Source organism: Mastacembelus armatus, chromosome 13 (assembly GCF_900324485.2).
Source record: "Mastacembelus armatus chromosome 13, fMasArm1.2, whole genome shotgun sequence".
In the NCBI taxonomy this organism is placed as follows: Eukaryota; Metazoa; Chordata; class Actinopteri; order Synbranchiformes; family Mastacembelidae; genus Mastacembelus; species Mastacembelus armatus.
Window position 1 is genome coordinate 3,070,595 of NC_046645.1, and position 17,294 is coordinate 3,087,888.

Consider the following 17,294-nt stretch of genomic DNA (forward strand, 5'->3'; position numbering starts at 1 on the left):
CAATAGTTTACAGTTTGTAACAGCAAAAATATACAGTATACCAAAAAACATACAATTAGTCATTATAGTCCATTATAGACTCATGTTTTTTAATATATCCACTTGTGGTTTTGTAAAGCACAAGATATTTAACTGTAAAACCAAAGCCAGGCAAACATTCTGCAGCACAGAAAGAGCCTCAGTGTTCAGCATGTCAGGAAGAAAGAGACATCTTCATCCCCAGAGGGAGACGATAACAGGATTAGCTCTAACTGGTTGGTGCTGGGCTGTTTTACGGACAGGAATGACGCAGACTGGACTCACCCCAACTTGTAAACTCCCATTTCATTTCCACATAGAAGTCCTGGGCCTGGTCAGAGAGTGGAGGAGGAGATAGAAAAAGAGGAAGACACATGAGAAAGTAATTGGCAGCCGACAGAGAAAACTGGTTTGTGAGGAATTTGAACACAAATAGGCAGAGAAAGGAAAAGAGGGATAAAGGAGTGAAGAGCGTGAACAAATGCAGTGATGCTGATGTGGGATAATAATAGAACTGATGGTTTGAGGGATGAAGATGAGGATGATGTGTGTGAGATCAGCAGCAGATGAAGAATGCTGTGTAGTGAGATGTTTGCAAGTGCATGTGCGCCTAAGTGCGAGTACTCATTGTCGTTTTCAAAGTGTGAGAGGGTGTTGTGTCTGTCATGTGAGTTTGCACGAGTTCCTTCCCTGCGTCTTTGCTACTGGTCTGTGCAGTTCAGCTTTAACACCAACTGCTGCACCTCCGCACTTCTCTGTCTGGATTATAACCATCAACGTCTCAGATTGTCCATTTTTGCTGTTGTGCCTTTAAGGACGGCACACCTTTCCCCTGCTGGGGATCGTGGTGACTCACATTACCCAGTGATAAGGGTTTCACGACAAGGAGACACATCCTTTGAGGGTATTTCCCTTGTTAAATAGTAAACAAAGTTATTAATACCTCCAAACAGAACTAAGAATATTTTATTCTAAAACAAAAACATAGATTTAAAAGATTCATTTAAATTTCAAGCTCCCAAAATGCAATGATGTGCATGTTTATGTTTTTGTCTTTCCGTGTGTGTGTGTGTGTGTCTTTTTATGGTTGTGTTGATGGTTTAGTTCAGTACCATCATGCTAAGGATGTTAAGGTTGGTCCTCACATCTTCTAAGAGCTGTTGGAGGGTTAATGATGGGGGAAGCACTTTTATGTCAATAAGTGTCCTCACAGCTATTGACAGACATTGTGTGTGTGTGTGTGTGTATGGACTTGTTTTTCTGTGCTTGTGTGGCAACCTAACTAGGGGCCCAGTCACACTGTGGGGATCACACGAGTGGGTTTTTCCATGTTTGCCTCAAAGTGTTTGTGTCTGTGTTTGCGTGAAATCCCACTTGGCGCAGTCGCTCCAGCAGGACGGGGATGCCCGCCAGTCTCTTGGCAGTCCTCTGGTAGTCACGGTAACGAAGTACAAGACGCACTAACTCTGGATCTCTGGTACTCACCGCCTCCTGAAGAACTAAAAGAGGGAGAAGGAGACAGAGTAAAACAGAGCCAATCACTCAGGCTTCATCTAAAATTTATGTAGTTGAGCATTTAAATTGGGGATGGCGGAAGGGGAGTGTGGGGCCAGCCGGAATTGCTGAAACTGAAGTAGGCCAAAGGAAAATCTGCAAAGCTGCAATGACCAATTACTGCAGCTCTCCCTTCATTCATCTGGCTGTGACTCTGCTGTTAATCTTACAGGCTGTTCTACACTTCAGCAATTATACAGCAATTTTCTTTCTCTATTAGGAAACGTGAGTAAATGCTGACCCACTCACAGTTGAAACTCTCCGTGTGGTTCGATTCAGATGATTCAACTGATCAAATTTATAAAGTTGACGCACTAAATAGAAAACGCTCAGATTCAAAATTACAAAGATCTCACATCTTGTAGCACCTTGTTTTATTATCAAGACGAAACGCTTTGAGTTATTTGCCTCGATACACAAAATGACAATAAACAGGCGGTGAGGGTGGGATATTGGACCCCAGTAAAGCCAATATAGTCTCAAGGTTAAAAAATTAATTGAATTTATGCTCCATTAGTCTCCCAGTGCCAGCGCTAACTCCAGTCTACAGTTACACCGTGCCAGCAGAGAAGAGATGCCTGGTAGAAGCCACTTTTATTGGTGGAGGTGGTGAAGTAGCATCATGAGTGTTTTGCTTTTTCTAAACCTAACAAGATCACTAAGAGGACAAAAGTGTGCCAGACTCATCAGAGCCCATTTTAAAAAAGAGCTAGTTAGAAATATTATTGTGGAACATTTGGCAAATACAGTTTATGATCATGCATTATAAATTATTATAGTCTCCTTATTGTGACCAAGGGGCGAACAACCAGAACTGTGGCAATTTAAGGCTATTTGTGACTGGACTTTTCACTGGGACACTGCAAATGACAGGGATTACTCTTGTGCAAGGATGTTAAAAAGAAAAGTCTCTGAATGTTTCACTTTTTACATTTTCACTTTGAATAATAAACCAAAACACCGATTAGACTGAGCAGGACGGTTTAATAAGAGAAATAACTCAGATCCTTGTTGTTGGTTTTTGTGGTTGACATTTAGGTTGTTAGTCACCACTGTGGCTCATAAGCAGGAACAACCACAGAGCCCAGTTTGGACAATAAGATTTGAACTGGAAGACCTTCTCAGTTATTCTGACACATCTTTAAGGACTCACTAATGCTAAAGGTGCTACAGGCAGCATTTCTGCATTAATAAATAATAACCTCATCCAATAACGGTCCATGAAGGAACAAATCAGAAGCTACTTGTTTACTTATTTTCTTATATGTCCTGATCTGTTTCTGTGAAAATAAGTTTGTTTTGTATGATTTTGTAATTTGTAAAAAGAAAATGCTATTCATAAACCATTTCCAGTTATAATGACATTTCCTATATGAACACACCTAAATACATGAAAATGCTGAAATTCTGGAGCAAATTAATGTGAAATCTTGTATTTCTGTGGCATATCAAGAGGCACACACACACACACACACACACTGACCAGTCCATCCATTGCGGTTCTCCTTGCTAACGTCAGCTCCGTGCTGCAGAAGGACCCTGGCACAGTCCACGTGGCCCAGAGTGACAGCCAGATGGAGAGGAGTCCGACCACGGGGGTCCAGAGTTTCTAAATCAGTCTGGATAGAGAAAGAGCAGAGAAGAAGAGGAAGAAAGAAGGAAAAATTGTCAGTTTTGCAGAGTATAAGGGAGAGGAGTGAGCAGCAGGTAGGAGATAGGATGGAAATGAAGTAGGAGGACAGGAAATTGGGGTTAATTACACCATCACTGTAGTGCTCTTCTCGATCAGACAGAAGGCAACGAAGAAACAGAGACAACTGGTACAAAATGTGAAGATGACGACAGAGACGCTGGAAGAAAGAAAGTGACAGGCGCTAATTGGTCTGTCACCACTCCAACATGGATTGAGTTCAGCTAAGCACAGGCTGCAGTATCCAGTCTTTTAATCAGGCCTCCACACCCAGAGCTTTTAGGACGTCTTTTTGTCTGTTGCATCCTGAAACGTGGGCAGTAGAAGTAAACAGCTATGGGTAAACACTTTGATGCTCATTTTATTAACTTGTTGATATCTCTGGTTTTAGATTGAACCACATAGAAAATGGGGTCACTGGGCCATGCTTTTGAAAAAGCATTCATGCATTATGCTTTTACAAGGCAGGTTGGAAAAACACTTTCTTAATATGTGTTTGACAAGCAGATGTTCACAAACCAACTATGCAGCTGGAGTCAGCAGGCACTAGTTTCATAGAAAGGCTGGAATGGACAAGGTGAGTGCTGGGTGCAGTCCAGAGTTTGAACAATCCACATAGCAGCCCCTGTGGCTTAATTAGTGAGCATTAACTGTTAGAGATATAGCTACTGCTACTACTAATAATCATCACTATCATAATAACTGATTATTAACTTCATTTATTTTGACCCTTAACTCGGTAAAACCCCAGCCGTTCGTTTTTTCATGTTATTTTATGGTTTAACAAACAGTAGATGAGTCAGTGGAAAGTTGTGGTCTGTTGCATGTCTTTGTCTTCTTTGGCGTCACATGCATTTATAGATGGGACAAACTGCCCTTTGCACCATATTCTGCTGCGTAACAGAGACATAGTAAGATGTCATCATTGATCAGAGATACTGCTAAACTTGCCAAGCAGCATTGCTGCCCACATTAATTACAATCAGTTTCTAACTTCATGAGCTATGGTGCTCATACATCTAATGAATTGGCGTGTGTCAGCACAAAGCATTTGATTTGCTCAATTACTAGATATACTGCTCTGCATGAAACTGCCAATCCCTCTCTGTCCGTTCCCCAGGGTGCACCACTGGATTCATGTGGTCTCCCTCTGCAGTGTGCGCTTTCAACATCAGCAACTTTTGCTATACTGATCTCAGATCTGCCATCCAATTAAACAGAGCGGCTGACTGCCATGATTATCCAGGGCCCGAGCTGATCCAAGGTCAGTGCTGTCGGTCTGTTGCAGTGTTGAATTCTAATTAAGGATTAGTCTTGCAGATAGGTGTGGTGTGTCTCAGCACTTTAAAGTCCTTAAGAAGGCTGTAAAAGAATCATTCTAGGAAATTGGACTATTTTTAATAATGTCAGTATTTGAGTTGTTTAAAATATGAATGTTTACAGTATCAGAAATACTGTGTGTCTGAGCAGGTTAATACAGGGGGAGAACTGAGTCCTTATTGATCCACAAAAACCCTTAAATCCAAGGAGTGGAAAAATATTACAGGTGAAATTTGAAGCAACCGAGAATAGACCAAACAAAAAAATCAACTCAATGTGAGGAAGCCGGCCTGAATGTTTACTGTGCTCAGTGGTTAATTTCCTAATAAAAAAGACAGGCAGCTGCTGTCCAACACAGGTTAACTGTTACGCTCTGAGAGACACACATTTAAGCACAGACAGAACAACACAGCAGTTGCGTTATTAACCCGTTACTGCGGCCGGCTGTTTTTGCTATTTGCAAGGGAAATGAGAAAAACTGCGTTGGATACACACAAACCAGGAGCATAATGCAAATATAGGCACAAAGATACCTCACATACACTCACACTCCACATGAATATTAACTGCATTGGGTTTAGCAAAGCATAATTTAATAAGAAGCACATAATGCCATGGTTTCAGTGCGTTAATGGATGTACTATTGATGCACAATTTCTTTCTGCTCTCCACAGTTCTTTCAAAAGCAACGCTGAAGAGAGAAAGAGACGATGCGAGTAGAGAAAATTCTGTTGTAAGAAACTGCCTGTCAGCAACAACTATAAATATGACATGTAAGACAGGCGACGATGGAGAGAAAGAGAAAAGAGCAGCAGATTGTGTTGCAAGTGATGGCCATGGCAAAAGATACAGCGTGTGGAGGGGCGGGGAAAGAGAACAGAAGGAGAAAGAGAGTTAGAAGCGAGGGAGCAGAGATGGAGTAGCTGAAGGAGACAACAACATGAGGGAGTCCCTGAGGAGTTGTGGAGGCTGGAGAATAGAGGGAACGCAGGGGACGAAAGTGAACAGTCAGCTTTGTTTGTATGCACAGCACAGTGAGCGGAGTCCAGGTGTAACATGCAAATAGAGCCACTCTCAGCACTCTGTGTGTGTGTGTGTGTGTGTGTGTGTGTTTAACACAAACAGTGTCTCAGAGGACACTGCAGACAACACATGCTTAGACAGGATTAATGTGAACAATTGTGAAAGTCACAGGAAGTAAGTAAGGTTTCCATCACATAAACAATGCAAGGCAGAGACTGAGCATCTAAAAACCCACATTTGAATTAATAGCAAGTCTTGGAAGACGTGGTTTTGGAAAAGAAACCTTGCACATGAAAGGGAAGAAAAAAGATCAACAAGGACTGAAAAGTGTTTCTTGGGCCATGTTTCAGTTTTTTTATTTTATGGCACTTGTTCTTGTCTTATAGCTGTCCTTTCATCCCCTGCTCCCACTTTATTGGCTGCGTGTAATGTTGATGATTATCAGTTTAAGCTTATTTTACTGCTCTATTCGATTTCAATTACTCTGGATGCAAGAGCCGAAGAGCCGAGATGCAGCAAAAAGACAGAAAGGGAGCTGGGGAGGAGAGAAAGGGCGAAAGAGGGATGCTGTAGGGGAGAGGTTAAACAGAAACATGTGGTGAGATGATAGAAGACAGAAAGAAGGGGAGGTAGATTGAGAAAGTGATGGCTCTGGGTTGATTACAGAAAAAAGGGAGAATACCGAGGGAGACAGGATGCTGCCAGAAACAAGTATGTGTAATATATAATGCAGGATGACAGGGAGACAACAGAACAATCCCACTGTAGTTTCTCCCAGGCTGATGTAAATCCTGCCTTGGTAAGATTGATTAAAAAGCAGCAACAGGAGAATATATTTAACTTGTCTTCTTGGCGTAGATTTTTTCCTATGGCACTTCTCTGAGATGCATTGGAGTACTAGGCATGCAGAATTATTTTCTACATCTGTTATGTTGCTCATTGCAAGTCAGTGTAAATCAGCATGACAGATTAACCCCTGGAATGTCATTGAGTTCACATCAGCTTCTTGGTGTGTCACAATTAGCCCTGTTTCTATTGCTCGATATTATTCAACGTCAGAACTTGTGACCTGAGAGAATCACAGACCTTCTGCAACATAAATGTCACAGGTGCTTCTCAACATCTTCACTGACCGTCCTGGAGTTTGGTGCCTTGCTCAAACTGATGTTTCTGAGGATAGGCAATCCAGCAACCCCCTCCCTTCATTATGAGTACCAGCCAACACTGCAGCATGACACATACACCTTGTTTCAAAGAAACACACCTTAAGATGTGAGGAATTTGCTGCGATGACACCTTGGTGTGCTAACAGAAAACAGTGTCGGTCTCAAACTGCAGCCTCAGTGATTTGCTGTGGTTCATCTGGTCCAATTCGCATCAGAAGTAGCTGGGACATAAGTAAATTAAATTGGTGACAGATGGCAGATTTAACAAAGCACACAGAGAGCTATAATTTACTGTGGGATATCAGAATCAGCTTTATTGGCCAAGTTTGTGCTCGCAAATGAGGATTTTTGACTCACTAAGCTCTCTGTGTACAAAAATTAACATAAAAGTTTGAGAGTTAAAGAAAAGAGTTAAAGAGTTAAATAGAAAGCAAATATATATACAGTATATGCAGTCTAGTGACTAACTATAACTGTGACAGTGGTGTGTCACCTTATGAAAGGTAGGTGCAGATCTGCAAATATGCATATAGTGTTACTGCACAGTAGGTATTTCCAAAGATCAGAAAAAGTTCAAGACTTGAGAAACTTTATATCTGAAAAGAAAAAAAAAGTGGATATTCATTGAGCCTCTTATTGCACTAAACAGCAGCACTGTATATAATTCATAAATTCTGAACTAAATGAACTTTTCAGTTCCTCACCCCCATTATAACAAAAGAGGAGGAACTCTCAGGAGGAAATAGTTGTTTACAACTAATGATCCATGCACTTGCTCTTTCTCACACACACACACACACACACACACATACATGACAGTCTCATTGGCCCATTTTGACTCGTGTGGTTCAGTAGTTACAGTACAGGCATTATGTCACCCCTGCTCGTCTCTTGGCTCCCACTTTTCCATGACAGGAGGTTCAGACTCTGGTCACATAACGTCTGTGCAGAGTGTTCCTGACACACCCATGTGGCACACCGTGACACACACACAGGTGTTTTCGTTAACTTGCCTGGCTTTCAGTTATTTAGTCCAGCCTAGTGTCAAATGAACAGAACTAGACAAAATAATAGGAGCACCTGTCACATAACACGAGCACTGATCAAATGTTCACACAGATGAATCGACGTGTCTCTAAAACTGCCAGCAGAGTGAATTTTCCATGCAGATAAGAGAGGTATCAACCTTGTCAGAAAGAAAAGATATCAACAAATTTCCCAAAATGCTAACCTATTTCACCAAGCATCTAACCAAAATACATTTTAGAGACATTAACTGCATAACTGGAAAAGCTGCATTGCTGCTGCTGCTGCTGTGGAACTGACTCTGATCATTTGAGTGAACTAATGAACTTCCTTTAAGAGCTAGCTGTTAAACTTTTGCTTTTGCAGAGCAGTACAGATGAAACTGCCATTAGGATGTATACACTACAAAGCACTTTTTCTATTCTGTGAAATTACATTATTCCTTTAGTGCAGTCTCTGAGCATCTGCTCTACTTAAAAAATGGATGAAGTCTCACCATTTTAATATCAAACTGTTTTATTATGAGGCGAGAAAGTTCTCATCATGCTGATATACAGCATAGTTGCTTCTCATAGTAAGAAAACTTGTCATTTTTTTCTTACTGTGACAGCTCTATGTGTGTTTTCATATGATTTTGACCTAAACGAAACACACAGTTCAGGTTTTCCCTTCCTCACTTCCATTCGTTTTCTTTCTACCTTTATTTTCTTCCATTGTGTCTTTAAAACGTCTTTCATTCTTTCTCTAAAGCTTTATTTCTAACCTTGTCTTATGGAGCTGTATCTTTGTCCTTTCTGTATTCTGCCTCTTTAATCACCTTCATGGTTTATTTGTTTGCATAATTAACTCTTTGTCTCTGTTCCACTCGACTTTGCTGCCTCTTTTCCAATATATATGTCTTAGAAAGAAACTCTGCTTTCCTCCATCTCTCCGTTTCAGTCGTTCCTTTCCGTGTTGTCCTCCTTCAATAGTGTGCTCAGTGGAGGTTGCATTATTGATAGGCATCTCTGTCTGTGGCATCTGCTCCTCCTCTCACTCCCCCTCCCTCTGTCTTTCTCTCCCCCTCTCTCCCACCCTCAATGTGCGCCTGGCCTGATGCAGCTTGGCAGGTACTTAGGCCAACATCAATCTTTCATACAAACACCACACACACACACACACACACACACACACACACACACACACACTCTTGTGCATATACACATAAAGCAGCTTTTCCAAAATGTTTGTGCATGGGGCACACAGGAGCAGAGGGGGGTGATGGGGAAAGAGGAGTATAAAAATAACTTTTCCTCCCCGCTACCTCGCGTCTCGCCTCTATGATTCTTCCTCCAGAGGAGACTTTGACAAACGCTAGACTGCCATGAAACCCTGATCCATGTGACACAGCTTCAGAAATAAAAGGACAGTACAATACCTGCGTCACCGATGATGGAGTGAGCAGAACAAATGATGATGATAACCCTGCAGAAGAATAACAGAACCACTCACATCTCACACTCATATTAATTCAGCCAACACTCATTTTCTGCAGGTGCATTGACAGGCTGTGAATTGTGTGAATTATGGAAGAAAGACCAAATTTGCCAAATCACCGAGTGAAAACGCTGACCTACATTTCAGCATATTTAATGTTTCTCTGTTTCACCGCACTTTGTCTGTTTACTGTCATCCCCAGTCTCTGCTGTTGCATAGGCAGACAGACACACGGGCAACGAGAAAGCACAAAGGGGGTGGATGCTGATGGACCTGTCAGAATTGCGAGGGGAGAAGCAAAGAGAGAGCTTTTCTGATGTTTATCTAAAAGTGCTGACACCTGTTTGTTTTCCAGTGAGCTGACATATCTCACCCAAACACCAGGAAAGACATGCGTGCAGGCCGACAGAGAGAGAGAGAGAGAGAGAGAGAGAGCACGTATTCTCATTCCTCACGTTAGCAAAGATGCAAGCACACCCACAGATGGCAAAAGCAATTCTTATGCCTGAATGAAACAGTGAGTGTGCTATGAAAGTACATTGTCACATAATGCAGCAGCTTTGGCCCATTGAACTGAAACACCACACCTGTCACTTTCTTCCTCTGTGTGCTTGTTTCCCCTTTGTCGTGAGGACCAAAACATGTTTACACAAATCACATCAGCGGATTTTAAGGTTTAATGTTACAGTACTTGTTGTGGCTAAACTTAGGGCAACTCTCGTTGTGTGATGTGATGTGCAAGAGATATCTGTGCTCAGCCTGTGCTGATATTAAAGTCAGAAGGTAATTTTCTCTGGGACATTTAGCGAGAGAAAATGTGCAGGTGAAAGAAAAGAACATCTTGACTTATTGGTTTAAATCAAATTTTCTATATAGCACAATGACTTGAGGACACTGCCACAGACTGTTGTAATGTTATGATGTGTATATATGATGTGTCTTTTTTGGACAGTTGCATGTAACTGAACTATGGAAACCTTGTGAGCAATGTTGCCGTAAATGTTCACAGGCATGCACACTGAGTGAACAATGAATTATCCAAATACACATCAATGAAATGTGAATCCCTTTAACCATTTTAACAATGTCAGACACCAGGTGACATATTTTCTGCTGCTGGAACTCTAGTGCAACCTGTTTCATAACAAGGTCAAACTGCACCTGGAGGTCAGGACACCTGCACTCGTGCTGATCACGATGCTGATGGGTGTCAATGAGATTCTAGCTGATGCTTTTTGATGATTACTGCATCTTCAACTGTTGATAGTATTATATTTGTTACACTTAAAAATCTGTACTTTGTATGTGTTTCCCTTCTTTGCCACCTTAACATTGTTCTTCCAATCCTCTCTGTTGCGTCATCAATCTCCCTTTCCTTCTTCACCTTCCAGCTATTTGAGTGTCTTTCTCTCTTCTGCTAAAAGCTTCCAGCAGCTTAACTAAATCTGACTCTCATGGCATCTCTTTGTGGCTTTGCTGTGTTGCAATTAGGACATGGTTGTTATTGCACTGAGGAAAGTAAGAGGGGCGAGGATGGGCTTGATGGATGAATGGTTGGAGGTGAAGAGGAGTTGAAAACACCAGGGAAAGAGAAAAGGGAAACCTTTGCCCAGTGGATGGATGTGTTTTGGGGAGAGAGAGGAGAAGAGTTGAAGCTTGTAGTAGACAGGTGGAAGCAGATAGCAGATAAATGGCATAAAGATTTAGGCCTAGAGTGAAGGCAGCGATTATGAGAGCTTTAATTTATGTCTCCTTTCCCTCAAGCCAGCAACCTAGCATAAGATTTTATAATGCTGATTTAACATTAGCACCTTGCTGAGGGCATCGTAATCAAAACCATGTGCGGAGAGAAGAAGAAAGCTGGGGTCAGACGCCGAGACGCTGAGAGGATAAGGAACAGCCACAGAGAAATACAGCAGAAGCCCATTTGTCATTTCCTGGTTTTGTCTCGAGATAAACCATCATTCCGTACATGGACCTGTTCTTTTTCAATTTCACTGTGCTTTACGTCTGTGCAACCCAGCCATGGTCTGTTCATGGTCACAGTCTGCCATTATTTCCTCTTCACATCCTCTCCTACCTTCTATTCCCTGTCATCACATTGTTTGTGTCTCCACTCCTGGGTTCAGTCTGTCAGTGAAGTTTGGCTCTTTGCTTTACCAGCCTAGCTATCAGTTCTCTCTGTAACATCAACCCTGTTTTATGACTGGTGAAAACAACTAAAAATTGATCTTTCATCCCTTCTTTTATCCCCCACTGCCATTTATTCTTTCTGGTTTACTACACCTACCATCTATTTCATTCTCCTCGTGCTTTTCTCTGTGGTCAGCTGTGTGTCTGGCATTTATTAAAATACTCCTCTCTCTTGGTTTGCATCTTAACATTGACAACTGATGTACCCGTTATTCCACTATAGCCTGCTGTGGCAGCATTTCTACTCCCATCACTCGGCCAAACATGCAATCAGTTATATGCTGCTTATGGAGCATTTGGCAAACATTGGAGCCTGCAGACTCCATATGTTTTGAAAAACAGGAGTTAAAAGAAGAATCACATTCAGCACCATCTTACACCAGCTGGTCGCTGCATTGTTGTGCTGAAGGGAAATAAGCATGCAGTCAGAAACAGGGCCGGATATTTGATATATGTAGATGCAGTAGTGAAATGAAATGAGCATAACACTGACAGAGGTCAGTGATATCATACTGTTCTTCCACAGCTGAGTGCGAACTGAATTCATCAGAGACCAAACATTGTCATGTAATATTTGCACGGTACTGCTTTTGTTATTTTGGCTGCAACAGTATGCCCATAATATGACCCTAATGCCTAACATGTGATATCACAGGAACAATTACAATACACTATTGTAATCATATATAAGGGGAACAAGGATTTATGCGTGTTTCTAAAATTCTTCTGCTGCTCACAACAGGAATCTCAGTGTTTCCACTCTCTCTAGAATCAGATCATGAACTCGCTTTACTTTGCCAAGTGTACATCATACGTGTAGAACACACCTTGTCATTTTAGCTTGACTGCTTCAGAGGGGCTTACTGTCCTATGCTGTAGGGACAAGACATCAACTAAATCCATCACTTTGTATTATAATCAGAAAATGATAGAATAATGTTCAGTGTTTAAACAAAATAATGGTAAAACTGGAACAGTTGCTCATCATATGTAGATAAGAAATAGGATATGATGCAGGTTTTATGTTTGAGTAGCTTATAGCTAAACTGACACATAATAGGAACAAAGAAATTTACCTCATCCTAGATCTGTTCTCAGTGGCACTGATATTTACATAATTACGATCGCCAGGATTTACTGTACCTCCTTCATGTTTTCTCTCTTTTGGCATCTCATCGGCACACTAGGTCAGTGAGAAAAATAGGTCAGTGTCCCTGATTCTCATGGAAGCAATATTCCAATTTTAAGCATCCAAATCTAAGTCTGGGTCAATGCATGTGACAAAATGACCTGCTGATGTACTGCTGACAGGACGGCCAGGGCTTGGACACACGTGCCACAATAATATTGGCCCAAATTTACTAGAACGAGCATCAGTGTGTTTGTCTGAGTTTAAGCAGCACTTTGCTTTTAAATTACAGTTGACAGTGAAATTAGATCATAAACTATGTCAAATTAATTCATGGATCTAATGCTAATTATATTAGTTTAGTATCTAATATAAATTCATGCAAATCCGTGATTCATACTTACATGTGCACACACTCACTCACAAACACATAAAAACACACACGAGAGAAATGCAGGGGTAGCTTGCACAGTCATAGATGAGACAGAGTAGATGTTTACAAGAATGAAAGAGGAACAAGAAAAAATAGAAGTGAAGCTTTTGTTTTCCATGGTAGCTGTTTACTACCTCTCGCCTCACAAGCTCTGACCTGCCAGCAGACAGAGCTTGCTGATAACTAAGGTCTAGATGAGCTGGCATGAACAGAGCAAGGAGCAATGGTTGTTGTGAAATATAGAAAATGTCCCGTTGTCCTTTTCTCCTGTAGTTTCTCTCTAGTTTCTTGAGGATTCTTTTGACTACATTTTAGTACAAAAGAATGGCACCCATGAAATCCAGTATCATCAAGAAGCCACTGCTGTGCTGAATAATATCACAGCATGTAACAGGACATTTGTTTGTTATGATGGTTGGTAGGGAATCCCCTGTAGATCTGCATTGAAGGGTATAATAAAAATATGTCCATATCAAGTACAAACAAAGGAGAATGGTGAGTAATCCACCATTACAATAGCTCAGTATGATTTTTTTTATTTTCAACAATTCAGTTCTTAAAATTTTGAACAAATCTGTGATTATTATAGAGTAAAATAAGTACATGGAAGTCAGTTTGGCTTAGTTTGTAAAAAGATGAAAGAATTGTCAGAAAACTGGTTTCAAATGCATAGCCAGAAGAGCAATAAAATTTGCAACATCAAATATTTATAGATAAAAGAGTTCCTGAAAAATGAATGACTATGGTGTTGTGAGGACTAATTTATTGAGCCTGTGTAAACCAAATACAGCCAAAAGTTTCCATTTGGAAAGCTTGATGTGAAATTTTATGTACAGTATATCCCTGACAATAATTAATATTTCGTTAACTCCTTAAATTGCAACCCAAAAAACTTTGAGGGACTGATTAGATATAGTATCTTTATCTACTGGTGCAAATAAAGAAAATAATGAGCCAGAAAATAATGAGTCAACAATTCTGTATTTGAGATATTCTGGATTAGTGGTTTATCATTAATGGGGAGCGAAACAGAGTTTATATCTTTCTATAATGTGTGTAAAAACTTCAGTCTTATTCTAAAATGTATGATATGCTGCTGGGATCTTTTCTGTAAAATATATGTTTATGTTTTGAAAGGCATGATATACTTTGTAAAAATACAGTGATGCAGTATTCACATTGAAAAAGTAGGTGAAACGTGGTGGTTAAGAAAGTAGACAATAATGTGAGTGTGTTACAGATCACATCTTTGAATGCAGCATCTAGTTGTTATGTCACACTCATTTTTGTGACTATCAAATCCATTACGAATCTATTGTGAGCACATGACAGACTTGTCACCTGCATACATGCGTCAGCTTAAATCTCAAAATAAAGCTAAGCCTGATGGGACTTTGGGCACCGGTTTTGCAGACCTCCTTGTCATAAACTGAAGCACTGGGCCAGTTTGGATTTTGTTCATTTGGTGGAACTGGATGAAAGGTCAGGGAACATCAGAGTCATTATAAGATACATCTTCTGGGGAACATGAACGCCTTTTCTGCATCGGGTTTCATAGCAATCCGTCCAAGAGGTGTCAAGACATTTCAGACTGGACTAACGTGCTGGACAGATTGACCCACTTACTGACACTGATCACAGCTAATGTAGATACACCTCGAAGTGGTGCCTTGTCGGTATCCTACATTGAACCTATAAATTCAATAATAAATTTAATTCTAAACCAAAAAAGAAATAACAAGTATTCTGTTCATTTTAATTTAGATCATTTATGTGCCTGCAGGGTTTGTGAGCACGTATTCAACAGTGGCAGTACGTTTATATAAAAGATTTTACTGTCTCATCTGCCTCAGGAGCATCCTGTATTTTCAGCTCCACTTTCTAAAAAATGAAGTGTATTACCTCTCTCACTGACCTGAATACTAGAGGTTAAGCTTCTTTACTGCAAAGTGTTATCATTGTTATTTATTTCCCAATAGGTATAATTATGGTTAAAAGGTAAAAGTCACCACCACATTCCTTTAGTGTGAGTGTTGGGATTGTGGTAAACCCACTAATGATGGATTTTGGGACACTTGCTGCCCATTTTGGTGGTAAAGGAAAGCTCCTCGGATTATGATTATAAGAAGGTGAGACTGTGCATGTGTAGGCAAGTGTGCATAAATGTGTGTGCGCAGGTTTGCGTGCATGTGTGTGGACATGTGATGACCTCAGACCCCTGCATAATGCATGCACACAGAAATCTGTCATAGATGCTCATCTGCGGAGCATTCTTATATAAATCGCAAAGCACTTCAGTATATTTGCAAAATAAAGAAGATTGAATTCACAGCCGTGCATGTCTGTCTCACTCTCTCTCTGTCACACACACACACACACAAACACAGACACACACAACAGTTTAATTCATGTCATATTGTCTGAGCTGAAGTTCTCCAGTTTTACCAGTGGGTGAAAATCATTCTCCCTGCTTTTGACAGTGACAGTCATCTTATCTGGAAACAAAATCCAACATCTTTAATGATTCCATTATTATATTTACTGTGGTGGTTGGCAACTGTTCGCCCACATGCTCAGTATCTGCATTGTCTCACCCACTCACAAATGGTTTAGGTGCTGTTGGAAAGGTAGAGTCTGGTTTTGAGTAGATCTCACGATAGTGCTGCTTACACACACAGACATAAAGCACCAAGGACGCATGTATATGCACTGCAACCATCAGGCAATTCCAGTCATTTACACTTGCATTTTTCCAGGAATAAACTCTTGATTCAACTTCCCATATAAATTTGAATAACTGGGAGGGGAAATATTTAAAACATCAATGCGTTAAATAGCGAAAGCTCTATAATGTGTAAAGTCTGTTATTTATGTCACTGCGATTTAAAAAAAATGAAAGAGTAAAAACATTTTTCTAAATTAAGGTCTGAAGATATATTTTGTCTACAAGTGTCTCCCTCTCCACCCTACAGATAACAATTAACTGCGCTATTTCCAGTTATTGAGCGGATTTTTGAATGAGATGGTCCGTGGATGGCATCCGTACCACACCACCTTTACATCTGTGAACACACGCCCATATAATCGTTTATAATGAAGACACAGGCCTGTGTCTATGTGTTGGATCGCTCTTCTCTGTCTCACCTGCTCGTTCGTTGCCAGCTCTTTCTCCAGCTGTCGGTGTTTGTTGTGCCACACCAAATAGTGGATAGGATAACGACTCTTCTCCGGAGTTTTCTTAGCAGAAATCATCCTCGGATCATAGTTTGCCTCCTCCTCTTCTTTCACTGTGGATACTTTGTTATTAATTTACGCTATATAATCAACCCTATCATCCTATATCGGCAGTGATGCCCAAAGGCGTATGGGGGCAGCCTTACGCGTCAGAAACATTGAATGATTTCCTACTCACTCTGCTTTGAATAAACGGCAAAGCTCCTGAAAATCATTTCTAGAAAGAAACCCCTCCTTTGACTGTCTCAGTGGATTAGACTACACCTTTATTTCTTAGCCATCCGTCCCTCCACCTCTTGCCTCCCTCTCTCCTTCTCCCCTGCCCACTCTAACACATCTATCCTCCTCCTCTCCTCCTCTCCTCCCATCCGGTGGTGACTGAGAAAGATTCGTTGACAAGCTGCAATGAAATGCGCGTACACTCAGCCAATCCTCCGTCAGCGGTGTTGTGATAAAGCATATGCCACATGAAAATGAATCAGAAACCATATACAGATGTTGAAAAAGGAAGCTGCACAATCCCCTTCAGGAAATTCTATAGTAGTGATACTGCTGAGGAAAATACAGAGTAGGTTACACACACAGCCCATTGACTGCCAAAACAATCCAGGATTAAAAATCATCCAAAATGTAAAGTTTAAACTAAAGCTTAACTTTGTGATTTCTTTTTCTGTCATGCTCCAATTCCTAAAGCCTATTTTGTGCTACTGTTTACAGTTTATAGTGTTTTAATTTTGTCTTTGCATGGCCACATTCCCACTTCAATTAAATCAGTCTTTTGTTTTGTTTGTTTTGCTTTTTTGTTTGTTTGTTGTTTGTTTTTTTGCCTTATTGAACAGGTGAACATGGTTATTGTGTGTATTTGTGTGATAACGCATCATATATATCAGAATCAAAATAAGTTTTATTGCCATGTACAGCAAATAACACTTTACAGAACTAGGAATTTGTCTTGGTGTCTGGTGCAAACATACAGATATGCAGTATCATATATATATATTATTTATTTATTTATTTATTTTATATTTCCAC

The 17,294-nt window shown here is 40.5% G+C and overlaps 1 protein-coding gene across 1 annotated transcript in view; it reads right to left on the reverse strand.

Moving 5' to 3' along the window:
- Positions 1-16,557, reverse strand: part of ankrd13b (ankyrin repeat domain 13B) — a 32,749-nt gene extending 16,192 nt beyond the window's left edge. Inside the window, exons 1-4 of the mRNA XM_026332147.1 lie at positions 16,173-16,557; positions 3,056-3,191; positions 1,393-1,517; positions 304-349 (exon numbers count right to left, since the gene is read on the reverse strand). Coding sequence (XP_026187932.1) covers positions 304-349; positions 1,393-1,517; positions 3,056-3,191; positions 16,173-16,280 — 415 coding nt within the window. The 5' untranslated portion in view covers positions 16,281-16,557. The remainder of the gene's footprint in view (positions 1-303; positions 350-1,392; positions 1,518-3,055; positions 3,192-16,172) is intronic.
- Positions 16,558-17,294: the final 737 nt, after the last annotated feature.